The sequence below is a fragment of the Penicillium psychrofluorescens genome (assembly GCF_964197705.1).
Source record: "Penicillium psychrofluorescens genome assembly, chromosome: 2".
Lineage (NCBI taxonomy): Eukaryota > Fungi > Ascomycota > Eurotiomycetes > Eurotiales > Aspergillaceae > Penicillium > Penicillium psychrofluorescens.
The window spans coordinates 4,775,217-4,792,471 of NC_133440.1; the positions used below are offsets into that span (position 1 = coordinate 4,775,217).

Here is a 17,255-nt window from a genome sequence, read left to right on the forward strand (position 1 = left end):
TCGGTGGTATTCTGGTAGGCAAGTCACTGGTACGGACAGGGTACTTGGCGGACTAAGGGAACTCCAACGGTAAGGTAGTACTGCCCGGTCCGTGGTACATGGCCGGGAACGCTCCCCGCCACTTCAGTTTCCCTCGCCGAGATTCACTCATCAAATTCTCTCCAACTTTCGCCCTGCGCAACACCCCTGCCCTGGTCGCCCCGATTCCCTGTTTGGCCAGAAACGAGACTGTAAGTGTTTTCCCGGCGTCTACTCTCCTTGACGCGCCCCTTTCTCGCCCCCTGCTCCCCCTCCGGCGCGAGCACACTTCGCTGGCGCAGATTCTTATCGACGACCGGTCCTGGGGAGGAAAATAACCCCCCACCAAGGACCACTGGGAATCATTGAGGATCTCAGATCATCACTACTTGCTCTGTTATCTTGTGCCCCCGGCGAAAACATATTGTCTTATCGCCTGCATTGCTGATCTCCACCGCTCTAGATTAATTTGCATCCCGCTTGACGCCACCGATCCCGAGCACCCCCCCTGCCCTTTCCATTTCATTGTGGGCGTGCGCTTTTGGCCTAGTACCACGCACAAATTGCCAATTCATCTATCACGCCGGTTGCTTTCTCAACGTCAACGAACATGTCTGATCCTAGCGAGCGGCCCTCGGAGTCCATGCCGGGTCCGGACAACAACGGCCTGAAGCCCTTGTCGAATGCAGACGACTATTCGCTGCCGAATACCAACAACAACAATGACCTCTCGCGGATCATGAGTCGCGCGGGAATTGCGCTATCCAACGGTTTCCCGCTCGATGACGATGAGGATGACGAAGGGGTGGATGAGGACTACGTCGCAGTTGATCAGGACGATGCCAACGAGTTCCCATACTGGCTCCGCCGCCCGCCGACACACCATCGCACCAAGCTGGATGAGCTGCACCCGTTCGTTCAACTTCTTTCGGTATCCAATGTCGAGGATTGTGCGGAGGTGGAGAATGCGTTCCCGGAGAATGAGCGTTGCTCGCGTGACAAGGTATGAACCATCGGACGGCGGATTATCACCATAAAAGAAACCCTCTTGCTAATGCTGTCTTTCCCCATAGTTCGTCTACCGTCTCAGCCGGTGCCCCGAACTCAGCCTGGGGCTTTTCACCCTTCCCATCATTGGTGAAGGGCAGCCCAAGCCTCGCGCTACCCTTGTCGGACACATCATCGCCACTCGGACCTCGGAGCCTTTAGTGACGGATCGGGCGATGTGCCTGCCGGACAACTGGCGGAACGAGCGTTGGAGCTTTCAGCATGGCCACGCGGTTGGCCATGAGGAGGGCGGCAGCACCATCGCCATCCATTCGTTGGCCGTGCTCCCGGATCACCAGGGCAAGCAGGTCGGCAGCACCCTCCTGAAGTCGTATATCCACCGGATCCGCGAAGCCCAGATTGCCGACCGCATTGCCATCATCGCTCACGATCACCTGATTCCATTCTACGAGTCGTTTGGTTTCGTGTCGCACGGCGCGAGCAAGTGCCAATTCGGCGGCGGCGGATGGGTTGATCTGGTAAGAAACCTATGCGGAACCTTTTCAATACCTTGCCCTAACATTTGCAACAGGTCTTGGAGCTCGGGAATGAGCAGTAGAATGGTGGTTGGTTTTTGGCATTTCTCTTTCTGTCGGTTTTCCTTTTTGTCTTGTCATGCTTTCCATGTCCCCCTATTACGTGTTTATGGTCATCTTCGGGTTGGGTCCTACACGGGTTCGAGAAAAGCAACGGAGTTTCTTGTGGGGCGGGGATTGTGTCGGCCATTCAATCGGGTCTTATATCATGACAGTCCCGAATCGGTCACAAATGGCTTGTGTACCATCAACAATGCGATGTACATGACTACTAGTACGTGTTTCATGTAGGGCTTCCTGTCGGTAGACTGTAGATCACGTGCTCGCCTATGCCACCCAATCCCGCGGGTGCTCGCCGCCCGGCAGAAAAGGGCCGGTAACAATTTTTTTCGTGGAGAAAACGAAAACCCCATCAACCTTTTTGTCACCAGCTGGGATTCTCGAGTCGTCGTGCAGGACAGACTGATTCGTGGCCCATTATGAAGACTACTTGGAAGGACGTGAGTTTGGGACTTTTCTTCCTCCCACAACAAACAACTAATGTGTGTTTTTTCACCGCCGATTAGATTGCGCCTGTGCCTACGAGCCAGGAATTCCTCGATATCGTCCTCAGCCGGACCCAGCGCCAGCTGCCGACGCAGATCCGTGCTGGTTTCAAGATCAGTCGTATCAGAGGTATGATTCCGATCGTGTGTGGCGTTCAAGGCGACCAGAAGAGAAAAAAAATGGCTATCAGACGAGGTTATCGATAAAGTCCCATCACTGACCGAATTTTTTTTTTCTCAGGTTTTTACACCAGAAAAGTCAAATACACCCAGGAAACATTTGGCGAGAAATTCACCTCTATCCTCGATGGATTCCCTCGGTTGCAGGATATCCATCCTTTCCGTAAGTTGGCAGTCACTTTGATCAAATTTGCGAGCGGGGTCTAATGCCGCCCATAGACAAGGATTTGATGAACACCCTCTACGATGCCGACCACTTCCGAATTGCACTCGGCCAGGTTTCAACTGCCAAACACTTGATTGAAACCGTCTCTCGCGACTACGTTCGCCTCATTAAATATGCGCAGTCGCTGTTCCAGTGCAAGCAGCTCAAGCGCGCTGCCCTGGGTCGCATGGCCACCATCTGCCGTCGCCTGAAGGACCCGCTCGTCTATCTGGAACAGGTCCGTCAACATTTGGGTCGTCTGCCCTCGATTGACCCCAACACTCGCACTCTCTTGATTTGCGGGTACCCCAATGTCGGAAAGTCGAGCTTTTTGCGCAGCATCACCCGCGCGGATGTCGATGTCCAGCCCTACGCTTTCACCACCAAGAGTCTATTCGTTGGCCACTTTGACTACAAATACTTGCGTTTCCAGGCCATCGATACTCCCGGAATTTTGGATCACCCGCTGGAGGAAATGAACACCATTGAAATGCAGTCCATCACCGCGGTCGCCCATCTTCGGTCCGCTATCCTGTACTTCATGGATCTTTCGGAGCAGTGCGGATACTCGGTTGGAGACCAGATCAAGCTCTTCCACAGCATCAAGCCCCTGTTCGCCAACAAGATCGTCTACATTGTGGTCAACAAGATTGATGTTCGCCGCCCCGAGGATCTTGAGCCTGAGTACCAGGAGCAGCTGCAGGAGATTCTCAAGTCGGGTGATGTCGAGATGCTGGAGGTATCGTGCACTACTACCGAAGGAGTGACTACTGTGAAGAACGCTGCCTGTGACAAACTTCTCGCCGAGCGTGTGGCGCAGAAGCTCAAGTCCGGGACCAGCAACTCCGGAGCCAATCCTGGCGGTCGGCTGGGTGATGTGCTCTCCCGGATTCATGTTGCCCAGCCCCTGGGTGGTGTCCAGCGTGAGACTTTCATCCCCGAGGCTGTGAAGAATCTCAAGAAATACGACAAGAGTGACCCCAACCGGAAGAGGCTCGAGCGTGACATCGAAGAGGAGAACGGTGGTGCGGGCGTGTACAACTTCGATATGCACCGCGACTACACGCTCGCCGACGACGAGTGGAAGCACGACAAGATCCCCGAGGTGTGGAACGGCAAGAACATCTACGATTTCGTGGACCCGGACATCGAGTCCAAACTGGCTGCTCTTGAAGAGGAGGAGGAGAAGCTCGAGGCAGACGGCTACTACGAGTCTGATGAGAGCGTGGAGGATGCCGAGGACGCCGACATCCGCATGAAGGCCGACCTGATCCGCGAGAAGCGCGTTCTGATGCGCAACGAAGCCAAGATGCGCAAATCGCTCAAGAACCGCGCCGCCATCCCCCGCAGTGCCAAGTCTAAGAAGCTGTCTGAGATGGAGACCGCTCTGGACTCGGCCGGCTACGACGTCGATACCGTCGGTGCGCGCGCCCGCTCCCAGAGCCAGCCTCGTGGCCGAACCACTACCCGCAGCGAACCCGGTAACGACGACGCTATGGATCTCGATGACCCGCGCCAGGCCATCGCTCGTGCTAAGAGCCGCGCCCGCAGCCAGGCTGCTACGAACCGCCGTGATGACGGTGTCACGGACACGACTGCTCGCACCAAGGCCGAGCGTCTGTACAAGCTGGGCCAGAAGAAGATGAACCGCATGGCCCGACAGGGTGAGGCCGATCGACACACGACCGTCTCGCTGGCCAAGCATTTGGTATGTTTTTTTTTCCCCGTCAGTTGCCATATTTTACTAACATTGTGTACAGTTCGCTGGAAAGCGCGGAATGGGCAAGACTCAGCGCCGTTAAAGCAGACTCCGTTGAGGGTATTGTTGTGGACCCCATTCTTAATCATTCTTTTTTTGGTACGGGTGCAAAATGGTGTCGGGCGTTCTTTTCCTTCCTTCCCATCATTCGTTCGACGTGCGATTGATTGTCTAGTGGATCAGCATCTAGACCATTTCTGGAGGATTGTTTATGTCAAGTGTGTTAAAAGTGATTGACTTGATGATGTTGTTGTTACAAGCATATACCACTACCAATACAGATGAATATTGATGTGTTTTTGGATGTTTAAATTCTGCTTATAGTCACCTGCGTGAATACCACCTTAGCACCTTGTACTACTGAGTGGACTGTAACTGGTATATATCTCGAGTCATGCAGGGCTCCACATGGGAATTCAAATCTAGTGACAGTGTTTAACCATGGTTTAATTAAGTCTTCTCCGTGTTTCGAAGTCGTTATGGCCGGACACGAGGACATAGACCCCGTGTAGCATCATGGCTGAGCCGCTGCGTGGTCTAGGCTGGGCTGTCGGACACATGGAAACTCAGGGGGTGTTTCAATTTTCGACTGAACGGAACACTTCCACAAAGGTTCTGGGTTCATCAAGTATACATCAGGCAGTAGAGAACTGAGCCAACGGACTTCACTTCTGCTGAGGATTTCTTGTATCAACTACGAGGATATAGGTATGAAATTTTGCCTGCACATGAAGCAGGCCAGCTCGGACAGACCTAAATCTTCAAATTATCGGAATAAACTTCTATACAATGTAGCTGGCGTCAGTAAAATCTCGTGCAGAGACTACGCACGGCATCGCCCTTCCGGCTTCGACCGAGAACTCATCTTCGAGCTCACCGAAAACCCAACAGACCAAATCTTCACGACAAGCGACGAGAAGTACGAGGATCATGATTGGACCTCGATGCGCCTATTTCCATTTTTACAGATGTTGCCGGACGCCAACGCTCGATCTGTTAGCAGTACCGCTGGATCCCGACCCACATAGCTTCATCAAAAAAATTTCCACTACTCGTTGAGAATAGCGACGGCGTTGGCAGCGTTTCCTAAGCCAGCTCACCGCACATCGCGGCAGAGGCGTCCACCGAAGCGGGCCCCTCAGGGGTCCCTCAGTCCTTGATTAGGGCTCTCCCTAGCCTGAAACCTAAGACACGATCCCGAGAATCCAGGGATGCCGATCGATCAAGAATGTTTTTGCTTTCAACTGGCATGTTTACAATTCTTTTGTCAGTCTAAAAATAAACAAGGGGGGATGTGAGGAATGCTAGCCTTAGGTACGCGCCCGCTCAAAATATTAAAGAAAGCAGTTCCCGTCGTACGATCGTCAGCCAGCCATCCTCAGTAATGGTCGGACACGGTACGTCGATCCCGAAGCCGAGTCGGCTTCGGGAGCACATCGGGAAAACTGGCCTACGCATTCGGTGTGCCGAATGGGTCTCCTGTGGATCCCCGAGAGCCTATCCCAACAAAACAGATCGACAACAAATCTCTGCCCGACGGGAGATGTCCGAGTGAGCTTCACCGGTAGTGGGTCCTTGATAGTTCTCGAGGGCTATCTTTTCAGCTTCGTTTCAAAAGATTGCAGTTGGTGAGCGAGGCGGTTTTCTATAAAGTGGTGGCTTGCCCACGATTGGGCAATTAGGGCACATTCCTAATTTGTAGATCAACAACGATGGTTTTTTGCTGAAAGCAGGCCGCCTCAAGCGTTGATGACGATGAGCACATCTCTAAATCTGTTCGAGCGGCACTGAAGAATCCACGTTTGCGACCCACTGCAAGTAATCAGATTTTTTTTTTCATGCTCAACCCACCAACGGTTTCAGCGGCCAGCCTTCTCACAGGGATCAAGGTCTGGGAAAATCCTTCCTGAAATTTGTCTTCCGGCTCGTCTTCGGCACCAGAGCCGGCTAGGAATTATGTCAATTGTGTGATACTTATGCCCGTCATCGACTGTGATGAAGTTCATGGAACCCACGGCCCCTGTTTCCACTTTGCCTGGTTTGCAGCTAGACCGACCCAACACTTAACTAGTCTGCGTAGTTTTCTAGAAGGTGGCAAAGAAGCTCGGCTGATCATTGCACGCGACACCACACCACATACACCGTTGCCTGTTTTCCCCGTGACACAACTGCAAGCATTTGCCCGATGCTCACAGAACAATGCTGTAAACAATCAACAAATAGAGGCAACACAAGAGAATGTTGCCGCTCCCAATGTCTTACAAGTGAATTCAAAACAAAATCCTGAAGTTCATACTTCCGTTTCTAGTCCGCCATCGCCTGGCCCACCCATTCTCCACTGCAAACGAAGCACTGAACTACACACACATACACCTTCTCTATCAAGTCATGAGGTCCCTGAAATTTCGTCCGCCCCATTCCGGGCCCAAAAACGTGGGACAACAAGATCCGGGCCCCCATTTCGCTTGCCATGGTACCCCAAGGGGGGATACGGGTCTCTGTTGACGGCGTATTTAATGTTACTTGACTGCCCACCCCCTCTTTCTCTCTCCTTCTTTGATTTTTTTTATCTCCTTTCCCCTCCGTCCCTGCCCTTAATACAATCACAACAGTCTCTTCATCATGGGCATTGGAGGCATGTTCAGCCGGTCTAAGGCCGTGGAGTCATCGCCCTTCTCCTCCCAGGCGCCTACTCCTCCTCGTGCCGACTCGGTCCTCGAGAAGGATGAAATTACCATTGACGACAGCCCTGTCAAGTACTTGACCTGGCGGTCGTTTATCCTCGGCCTGTGTGTCTCCATGGGTGGTTTCATCTTCGGATACTCCACTGGTCAGTTACAACGTGATTTTCCAACAAGTGGCTTTTTTAACTAATGTAATGCTCAGGTCAAATCTCTGGTTTCACCACCATGGTGGACTTCAAGCAGCGTTTCGCCCAGTACAATCCCGCGACTGGCGAGTATGCCTTCAGCAACGTTCGGAATGGCCTCATTGTTGGGCTGGTATGTGCACAACCCCCGAAAGACACCATGATCTCATACTGACTATTTCCACAGTTGTCTATCGGAACTATGATCGGTGCTCTTGTCGCTGCTCCCATTGCTGACCGTATCGGCCGCAAGTTTTCGATTTCCTTCTGGGCTCTGATCCACATTGTCGGTATTGTCATCCAGATCGCTACCGTTGACAAGTGGTACCAGATTGCCCTGGGTCGTTGGGTGGCCGGTCTGGGCGTGGGCGCTCTGTCCAGCGTGGTGCCCATGTACCAGAGCGAGTCTGCGCCCCGTCAGGTCCGCGGCGCCATGGTCAGCGCCTTCCAGCTGTTCGTCGCCTTCGGCATCTTCATCTCGTACTTGGTCAACTTCGGTACCGAGAGCATCAAGTCCACTGCCTCATGGCGCATCACCATGGGCATCGGCTTTGCCTGGCCTCTGATCCTGGGTCTCGGCACTCTCTTCCTCCCCGAGTCTCCTCGTTATGCCTACAGCCACGGCCGCGTTGAGGAGGCCCGCACCGTCATGAGCAAGCTCTACGGTGTTCCGACCAACCACCGCGTTGTTCTCCAGGAGATGCAGGACATGAAGCTGAAGCTGGATGAGGAGCTCGCCAGTGGAAAGGCTGCCTGGCACGAGATCTTCACTGGTCCTCGCATGTTCTACCGCACAGTTCTGGGAATCGCTCTGCAGTCCCTGCAGCAGCTGACCGGTGCCAACTTCATCTTCTATTATGGAACCAGCATCTTCCAGGGCGTCGGTCTGTCCAACTCGTACGTGACGCAGATCATCCTTGGTGCCGTCAACTTCGGCATGACCATTCCCGGTCTGTACGCGGTTGAGCACTACGGCCGTCGCAAGTGTCTGATGGTGGGTGCCGCGTGGATGTTCATCTGCTTCATGATCTGGGCCTCCGTGGGCCACGAGGTTCTCCACTACCACCCGGAGTCGCACGCAGCCGGTGTCACGATGATCGTGTTCACCTGCTTCTTCATCGTCGGCTTCGCCACCACCTGGGGCCCCATCGTCTGGGCGATCTGTGGCGAGATGTACCCGTTCCGCTACCGCGCCGTCTGCATGGGTGTCGCGACTGCGGCCAACTGGACCTGGAACTTCCTCATCTCCTTCTTCACTCCGTTCATCTCCAGCTCCATTGACTTCCGCTACGGCTACGTCTTCGCCGCGTGCTGCTTCGCTGCCATCTTGGTTGTCTTCTTCTTTGTGTGCGAGACTAAGGGCCGTACTCTCGAGGAGGTCGACACCATGTATGTCCTCAACGTGAAGCCCTGGAAGAGCGCCAGCTGGGTGCCCCCTGAGGGGATCGTTAACGATCTCCATGGCCCGGCTACCGAGGAGTCGCCCAAGGATGGAAATGCCGGTGAGCACCATGATCAGACAACGGAGATTCAGGAGTAAAGAAATGGTGTAATGGAAGAATACCCCTCAAAAGTGAGAAGCATAAGCTGGCATGTGGTGTTATTATTAATTTGTAGTCTTATGATCTTTGTGTGCATATTTTACTCTTGCTATCTACCTTGTTCGCATCGGGCACTTGATTTGAATCAGCATTGAATTGCAAATGTTTAAGAACCTTTCTCGGCATAAATAATCAGAAGTATCCACCTCCTTCTGCCGAATGGGGCGAATGGTCAATTGCACCGAAATCCGTCTAGCCGGCCAGGTTCGAGATGGTCCAAGCTGACAAACGGATAATCTTCGGGCAGGCCGACACAAGCATGTACAATATGCTGCCATCAAAGCCACGAAATGCCTAATGAGATGCTTGGTCTTGATTTTCGCGATTGGTGACCAGCCCTAATTAGCGTACTGTAAAGTTGATCACAGATCGCCACCTGCAGGCTAGCGGAGTTAAGAGTTGCACAGGCGTATTTAAGCATGATGACGGACCCACTACTATTAACCCACCTTAACCCCGACCACCACTACTCATTCCAACTTTCTATAAATCGAGCAATATCGCAGTCCTTGTTGTCACTGTAATCAAACCCCCTCTCAATTCATCTTAGACAACCTTTTAAACAGCAAATATGGTCAAGACGCTCCCCTTTGGTGACATCGATGTCCCATCGCCAGGCTTCGGTGCAATGGGACTGAGCTTTGCTTTGGGTAGCAATCTTAGCTTTGAGGAAGCCGAACCGGTACTGCTGAAGGCAATTGAGCTCGGGTGTACATTCTGGGATACTGCTGTGAGTTGATATTTGATGGCTCTGGAGGAATCTGATCACAGAATCTGACCTGGGACAGGTTGTCTACCAAGCCGGTGTCAACGAGAAGTTGCTGGGAGACTTTATCAGAAAGCACAACGTTCGCGACAAGATTTTCAGTGGGTTACGGAGTCCTCAGTTTGCTTTCACTTTTTTTTCTCTTCCAATTTGCTGACCATCATCGTCGACAGTTGCCTCGAAGTGTGGGTTCAACGTCTTTGGAGAAGGCGGATTTACGGTCACCAACTCTGCTGCACATATTAAGGAGTACATCGAAGGCACTATTGAGAGGCTTGGATTTACTCCCGATCTTTATTATCTCCACCGGATAGATCCCAGTATGTTCGGTCTTAATAAGGTTTATGTTCGCTTGGCTTATTTCTTTCTTTAGACACGCCTCTCACGGAATCCATCCCTGCACTTGATGAGATTCGCAAAGCAGGGAAGACGAAGTACATTGGACTTTCAGAGTCTTCTGCTGCTACGCTCCGTAAGGCAAACTCGAGTAAGTGTCACCCTTGATCGCTTAGCAAGTCCCTACTCACAGATCGGAAATAGTCGCCAAGATTGATGCCATCCAAGCCGAATACTCGGCCTTCGAGACAGTCCACGAGACAGACGACCTGATCGATACAGCCAAGGAACTAGGCGTCGCCTTCGTCGCCTACAGCCCACTCGGACACGGCTGGCTAGTCGATAAGTTCCAGTACGACTCTCCCGACGACTTCGCGGCCGATGACTTCCGCCGCAATTCCCCCAAATTCCAAGGCGAGAACTTCTATAAGAATCGAGCAATTGTGGACGAAATCAAAAAGCTGGCAGCTCGCAAGGGCTGCAAGATTAGTCAAATCGCACTCGCCTGGGTTGCTTCTCAGGGACTGATCCCCATTGCGGGTACCACCAAAGCTAGTCGCCTAGAGGAGAATTGGGCTTCTCGTGATATTGAGTTGACGAAGGAGGATAAGCAGGAAATGCGGAAAATTATTGATGCTGCTAAGCCTCATGGTAACAGATATGCTCCCGTGTATCAGGCTATGGTTGGTCATTAGAATACTGGCTACTCGAATTGGAAAATCAAACTCGTGACACAGACATAACGTCTGATCAATTATCGAACCAGAAGAGTCTCGAGGTTTCTTTGATAGTTTAACAAAGTGTGACTTTATCTGTAACTGGAACCAGATAATATTCCTTCATGGTTGCGGCATTAGAATTTATGATCGATGATATGCGAACGACTGCGATCAGCTAGATCCTTCCTAAGACCATAACTTGATGATTAGCATATAGGATCACGACCAACAAGTGGAGGACTAGACAATGAGTAGATGGCGGGCATTCAAAACGCGGAGATGAGGAAGAGATAAGGGAAAGACTGACATGGACAGTACCACACAGGCGAACTACCTTCATTGCAGTCGATGCTCTTGGTGACAGCCTCCAGCGCAGTAGCTGCATGTTCGTGCGGCATCGAGCCGTCCGACATGATATCAGGCTGATGGAGGTTGGCCGGCCTGTCCTTGGGCCCAGGTTGGAATGCTGATCCATCTCGTGTGGCAAGGCGTTGTCGAGGCTCTATATGGGATGTCGACTCACGGATAGGACCATCTGAAATATCAACCGTTATGTCCCAGTCCGGAGATGTGGGGTAAACAGGGCCTGGGATTAGAACTTTAACGGACAGGTCCAGGCGAAACAAGTGCCGAAAGGACCAGCGTCTCGTGGACAATCCGTCGGTTTTCCCAGTTAGGGCAAAATTGAAAGAGGCTTCATTGTAAGTGGAATACCAGATTCTTGGAGAGGAGTATTTGCTCCAAGTTAATGTCGTCTTCGTGTGCCATCTTCATCTCCAGAGCAGCCCATAAATGAGAAAGTGTCGAAGCGGCCCTCCTCGATATACCGCCGTCCGTCCTGCCGAAACAATATCAATCGCGAAAGAAGGTGAGGAGTATGAGAATACGCCAGAAGCATAAAGCTAAAGACTCATGTCAAACGATCTTAACTCTCTGATCTGCCGCTTGAGGCCATACTTCTGCGCAGCCTAATGCATTGACTTAACCCCCATGGCCGAAGGCTTTGCCCTAAGCTGATGTTTTCAGCTGCTAGAAGGGCTCCTCTTCTCAGTGAGCTGCGTGATGAACCAATAGGGATTGTTGTTCAATAACGAGTTTGTCGAACCGCATCCGATGAACAGCTCCAGGATATTGAAGAATGCAGGAGATTCAAGGCGCAACATCGCAATGAGGGAGTCCACGGGCTGCGCCCAGGTCCCGACGTCGATGGGTACCGAGGACATTCTGAAGGAAAACGTTTGAATTCCTCGGCGCGACTGCCCTCATCCATGTCTGCCGTGATAGAGGCGGAGCCGAGTGAAAGAGCGTGGAAGAACATCTGGACCAGTCACGTGCTGGCTGGCCCGTGAGTGAATATGATCATCTTCGGGGCATTTTCCGCCGGCGTGTCGAAGAGGAAATTCTGGTCGCGAAGGATCGACAGTAGGTAATAAAGGCGCGGGCTCCCCCACGCTAGGTAGTAGGCCATCTCAACCCGCGTAGGCGGAAGAAGGGACCCTCCCTCGTTGCAGGTGTCCTTAAAGAAGAGACCGAATCCTTTGTCGGTACTCGATGACCATTGCTATCGGTCAGCTTGGCTGAAAATGGTTTAGAATTAATGACCAAATTCCAGTGACCTTCCACTCGTAATCCTGCCCGTTCATCGAGTTAATTTCGTCCAGGAACGTTTGAAGCGTTTCATGCTTTAGGCATTGTTAGTATCAATGGAAATATTTATATTGCATGAAGTACTCACTCCTCTACTGTGTCAATGTCCTTTTTCGTACCCGTATCGTCACTTTCAAAGTAGAAGATGGAAGATGAGAGCGGTCTTTGCGTCATAAACGTTGCCGCGTGCCCGTACAACTGTCTGAAGGCCTTCCTTCATTCGTGGCAGTGGGATCTTGGGGGAGTAATATATTGAAGAATGTGGGTAAGGTCTGAGGCTTGTGTATATATTGAGGGTGGCGGAAGAGGATCAAGTTGGAGGGCGAAGGAGGAAAGAGGGAAAGGGCGAAGGTGCTTGTTTATATACCTAGCCTAGGAAAGACAAACAATCCAAACCTCTGCGTGGAACCATAGGCAAACCCCTATTACAAACAAAGAACCCAGGCAAACACAAACATTCACGATGCATTAACCACATCACTTAGGCACCAAAAGGATGCGTCCTCGACCTTACCTCCGCGGCCTTGGTCGCCACATCCAAATCTTCCTTTGGCAAGCCCAGCAAAGCATTGACCGTCCCCTTACTATTCTCAGTGTCCCCCGAGCCATCAGGATAAAAGACACGGGTATAAAGCATCTTCACGAAACCCGCATTGTTCCCCTCATGCATCTCCTTAATTGCATTCGTAAAGCGCTCCTGAGCAGACTCCTTGCTGATCGTCCAGTCTGACTCCTTCGTCCCCGTCACCCGTAGCGCGGACTCGAACATCTCCCTCTGGCTAACGGTGAAAGAAGGCATGTAAAGGAGCTTGTTCTTTAGGTTCTCGAGGCTTGCTTTCGGGTTTGGTTCTTCGGGTGTGATAGGGAGACTGAGGATGGAGGCGACGGCGCGACCAACCTGATGATTTATTTCGTTAAATGAGACAATGTGGAAAGCGAAGGGATTCTGGGGGGCAACAAAACACACCTGTGGCCACGTCGAGGTTGAGATCTTCGTCTCTCCCTCGTCAAAGAAGGTCACGGATCGGTTGGCGAAATCCAGACCATACGCCGTGGGGATGGCCAGACTCCATTCATACCAAAAGCCCGTTGACAGAGCAATATACGAGCTCTTGCCGAGATCCACAATCAACTGACGGATACCCTCTAGAAGATACCATCAATTAGCAACATTGAAGCTATACCGTAGCCAATACCCAGTAGTATAAGACGTATATAAGAAACTGGCTAGTTCACTCACCGTGAGGCTGGAAAACAAACACATCTTTCGCCATCTCCTTATTGGCCGTATCGGGCGACCACTCATTGGGCAGAATCCACTTCACGCTCGCCTGACCGGCGGCGTGGATCAGATTCGTGTGGACTTCCTGGGGCGTGTACCCGTTCAGGGTGATGATGAGCGCATCTTGGCCGGTTAGGGCTTCGACGAGGGAGGTGATGTCGTTGTAGTCAACTTTCTTGGCAATAACGCCATCGGGTAGCTTGCTCTGGCTGTCGGCGCGGGTTAGTGCCGTGATGGTGTGTTTGCCATTGTTGAGGAGGCCTTCTGTGAGGCTGCTGCCGATGTTTCCGCCGGCCTTTTGGTGAGTTGGTTAGTATAAGTCGGATTGAAGAAGGGAGGGAGGGGTGGACGTACGCCTGTAATCGCGACTTTGGTGATGCGGTTAGGTGCCATTGTATTGTGTATTGAATATTGTGAGGTTGTCTGAGATAAGTATGGAGCTGTTTCCCTTGTTCCATTCTTATATCGATCAGGCTCGGGATTAAGCGGACATAACAGATGCCCGTCTCCCACGGACTAAGGGTGGCTGTTGTCTGACTCCAATTACAAAGAAAAATCAACCCCGGTTTTAAGAGAGCTGCGAAGATGCGAAGCCGAATGATAATGGCAAGGATAGGTAACCCTTGGGGGTAATGAAGCACCGTCCTTGACTGGGGGTGAACGGCTCGGAGCTTGATACTCTCCGGCAAGCACCGACGTAATGTATCCAACCCTCAATTCTAATTCTAGGAACGGAGTACTAAATGCAATTACAAGCATTATCTGGAAAAAGCCTCTAATTACCAAACCCCAACCCAGCCTCCTTCCTCGCCGCCCCGTAAACAGCCGCAACATCCCCCTTCTCCCCGCGCTCCTCCTTAACCCCTTCCAAAAAATGATCCGTAACCTCAACATTCCGCATCCGCTGCCCACCCTGCTGTGCCAAATCCTTCGCATGCCTCAGATCCTTTCGCGCCAGATCAACCGCAAACAGCGGCTCCTCACGCTGATAATAATCACCACTCACCATGCGGCCCGCATACTTAGAAAAAGGCCCGGGAGAGAACTCGTCAATCCACTCTTTCAGCGGCTCAACTCCCAGCCCTGATGCTTCAGCTGCAACGAGGGTTTCGGCTAGCACGCCGACGGTGTTGAGGATGAATGTATTTCCCAACACCTTCAGGGTCAGTGCCCGGCTGACATCGATGTCAGATCCCGTGCCGGAGGATAGGTCGATTGTCTTTTTAGCGGTTACGCCGTCGAAAAATGGTCGTGCTTTGGTTATATCGGACTGTTTGCCCGCTGGTACGACGAGTAGCTGCCCTGCATCGGCCATGTTGGGGGCTCCGAAGACGGGGCATGCGACGAAGCCCGCGCCCCGCGAGGTGAAGGTCTTTTCGGTTGCGCGCGAGGTATCAGGGTGAACAGTGGAGCAGTCGATGAATGTTTTGGCGGAGAGGTCGAGAGACTTGTCCTCCACGATTGTCGAGACGATCTGGTTCAGGGCCGCGTCGTCGCCAACGCAGATGAAAATCAGGTCGCCGCCTTGCACGGCTTCCAACAGCGTGTTTGCGACGGTCGCCTTACCGCCTAGTGTCTGAGCATGTGCTGTTGCTTTCGCCGTGGTGCGGTTGTACAAGATCAGCGAGGATTGAGGGCCTTTCTGGGCGATGTTGGTGCTCATGCCCTAGTTGGGGTACGGGTTAGTCCAAGGTTGTTAGCGTAGAGAGGTAGGCTCTTACCCGGCCGATGTTGCCGAGGCCGATCCATGCGACGCGAGTTCCAGCCATTGTTATGGTGAGTAGTTTTAGTTGAAGAAGAGCGGAAGTGCAGGAGAAGAAGAACAAGACCAACAAGCACCCGACGTGGGGCAGCGTGGGGTCAACGATAACCGGGTTCAGTTCTTATCCGGCGTTCCGATCATGGAAGAACATTGGAGGTATCTATGAACTATTTACACAGTCATTTCACCACGATCTTACGACGACTTGATTCCCGAAGCCTAAATAATAAATCCAAAATATACAACATGTAACTAGATATGGCCTTCGACGGATCTCCAGACCACTTCCTAGAATCGTATCTGTATCTTACAAAACGTCCGTGAGACACTCGAATAATGTATTTAACCCGAAATTGCTATTGACCCACCTTCTCTTCCTGTGCCGCAACCAGGGGCTTTCAGGATCCTCCCCGATTCCTTGCGCATCAGCGAGGATTATCCAAGGTTAGTTAGTCACATAACGTGGCCCGGAGTGATATGATAGAAGGCTAAACTTTCATCAAGTCTCCGATGGCCGAGGAAGCCGAATGCAGCAAGCCTACGATATCAAATATGCGCGAGAATCTTACAGTAATCATGGATCCGTTTCAACGACTCCCGGCCGAGATCATCCGAAGCATCATTCAGTATACCCCGGATTTTATCGGCTTAGAAAGTCTCTTCTTAGTCTCAGCGCAAGTCAAGGCCGTCTTCCAGGCCGACCCTTGCGTGGTTCTCTTGGATGACTTGATTGCATCAACCACCCTGACAGCAATGCCTGATATTCAGAAAACATTCCGCCAAGTTGCTCTCCTCCATAACCAATCAGCTTGCTGTGGTAGTATCGACGACTACATTCATCTCACATGCGAGAACTTGGTCATGCCCACATCTTGCTATATGAGCAGTTCAGCCCTGTTACAGATGGTAAGAACCGCAGCGCAACTCCAGCGTCTTGCTTGCGCCTGCTTGTTTACTATGCAACGGAACTTTTGCACGGCGGTTGAAACCTATTCGGCTAGTTCGCACACTTTCACGGGCCAAGTACCGAATTTAGAAACGCCCCCCTCTTGGACCGAAGAGTATCGTGTTTACCGGGCTTTGTGGCATCTCCGACACTACTCCGACCTTCAGAAAGTCGCACACGGTCACACTACCTCTGTGGGCAGCACTCAGAAACTGGGAGGTTGGGACTGGTTCTCTAAATCGATCGACAGACTTGATCCATACGCCTCCTGGAACGATCTAGTCAATTCAAACGGGCTTCTTGATTGCCGTATTGAAGAAATTTGGTCCGTCGCGGCGATTCTGGCAGATTTGGGACTGCAGGCATCATACGGATCTGTGGGACAAGGACAGGAGGAACCCTCCCAGGCTCGCTGGGATCTCCCACCGGAGACACCGATGCCTCTTTTCACATCTTTTGAACTTCCCCATCATGCCATAGACTATTCAGTTTGGGGTTCGCCGCCAGTGCCAGAAGACGCGGAGGCTTATACAGCTTCGCAACGCTCTTCGAAATCCCCGACGATTTGGTTTCCGCCGCTAGAGCCGGACGATCCGGAGGCCGATAAAGCCGGGCATCGCTCTTCAAACTTCCTTCACAAACCGACCATACAGTCAGTGATGTTTCGGTTAATCAGCAAATTACGTTTACAAAGCCGACCCATCGTCACCGGCTTGCAGGATGTGCGGCCTTATCGACGCCTTGGTGTTTTTATGTGGGATAAATGGCGAATTTACTCTGCTGGCTTGATGGACCGCTCGAGCACAAGGGACTCTCCAACCCCTAGTGGAGGGTTCTGGGAATTACAATCTAGATGGTTGGCACTAATTGGCAAAGAGACGTGATTGAGAATACATAGAAGTATAACTTACTAGTTAACTATGGCTTTGTATTCCGTATTGTGACGACTCATCAAATTGGTAAAACCAGGACTATTACTGTCGGATTTACAGAGCGGTGGTTTCGATTAGCAGTCGTAAGAGTGTGGAGGTATCACT

At 51.8% G+C, this 17,255-nt stretch overlaps 6 protein-coding genes across 6 annotated transcripts; 4 read left to right on the plus strand and 2 right to left on the minus strand.

Annotated features, from left to right (window-relative positions):
• Positions 1–628: 628 nt before the first annotated feature.
• On the plus strand, positions 629–1,624 carry PFLUO_LOCUS3967 (uncharacterized protein; the record flags this gene model as incomplete). The annotated part of the gene is made up of 3 exons (XM_073781270.1): positions 629–1,021; positions 1,092–1,544; positions 1,598–1,624. 3 exons carry the CDS (start codon positions 629–631, stop codon positions 1,622–1,624), a joined length of 873 nt encoding a protein of 290 aa, XP_073638042.1.
• Positions 1,625–2,080: 456 nt separating this feature from the next.
• PFLUO_LOCUS3968 (Nucleolar GTP-binding protein 1) lies at positions 2,081–4,333 on the plus strand (the record flags this gene model as incomplete). The annotated part of the gene is made up of 5 exons (XM_073781271.1): positions 2,081–2,101; positions 2,168–2,276; positions 2,388–2,489; positions 2,546–4,239; positions 4,292–4,333. The coding sequence occupies 5 exons, from the start codon at positions 2,081–2,083 to the stop codon at positions 4,331–4,333; spliced, it is 1,968 nt and encodes a 655-aa protein (XP_073638043.1).
• Positions 4,334–6,912: 2,579 nt separating this feature from the next.
• On the plus strand, positions 6,913–8,699 carry PFLUO_LOCUS3969 (hexose transporter hxt5; the record flags this gene model as incomplete). Its single annotated transcript, XM_073781272.1, has 3 exons — positions 6,913–7,120; positions 7,177–7,292; positions 7,347–8,699. The coding sequence occupies 3 exons, from the start codon at positions 6,913–6,915 to the stop codon at positions 8,697–8,699; spliced, it is 1,677 nt and encodes a 558-aa protein (XP_073638044.1).
• Positions 8,700–9,331: 632 nt separating this feature from the next.
• Positions 9,332–10,557, plus strand: PFLUO_LOCUS3970 (uncharacterized protein; the record flags this gene model as incomplete). Its single annotated transcript, XM_073781273.1, has 5 exons — positions 9,332–9,490; positions 9,549–9,627; positions 9,700–9,846; positions 9,900–10,013; positions 10,067–10,557. The coding sequence occupies 5 exons, from the start codon at positions 9,332–9,334 to the stop codon at positions 10,555–10,557; spliced, it is 990 nt and encodes a 329-aa protein (XP_073638045.1).
• Positions 10,558–12,709: 2,152 nt separating this feature from the next.
• On the minus strand, positions 12,710–13,903 carry PFLUO_LOCUS3971 (uncharacterized protein; the record flags this gene model as incomplete). Its single annotated transcript, XM_073781274.1, has 4 exons — positions 12,710–13,126; positions 13,196–13,374; positions 13,469–13,805; positions 13,865–13,903. The coding sequence occupies 4 exons, from the start codon at positions 13,901–13,903 to the stop codon at positions 12,710–12,712; spliced, it is 972 nt and encodes a 323-aa protein (XP_073638046.1).
• Positions 13,904–14,285: 382 nt separating this feature from the next.
• On the minus strand, positions 14,286–15,279 carry PFLUO_LOCUS3972 (uncharacterized protein; the record flags this gene model as incomplete). The annotated part of the gene is made up of 2 exons (XM_073781275.1): positions 14,286–15,176; positions 15,232–15,279. 2 exons carry the CDS (start codon positions 15,277–15,279, stop codon positions 14,286–14,288), a joined length of 939 nt encoding a protein of 312 aa, XP_073638047.1.
• Positions 15,280–17,255: the final 1,976 nt, after the last annotated feature.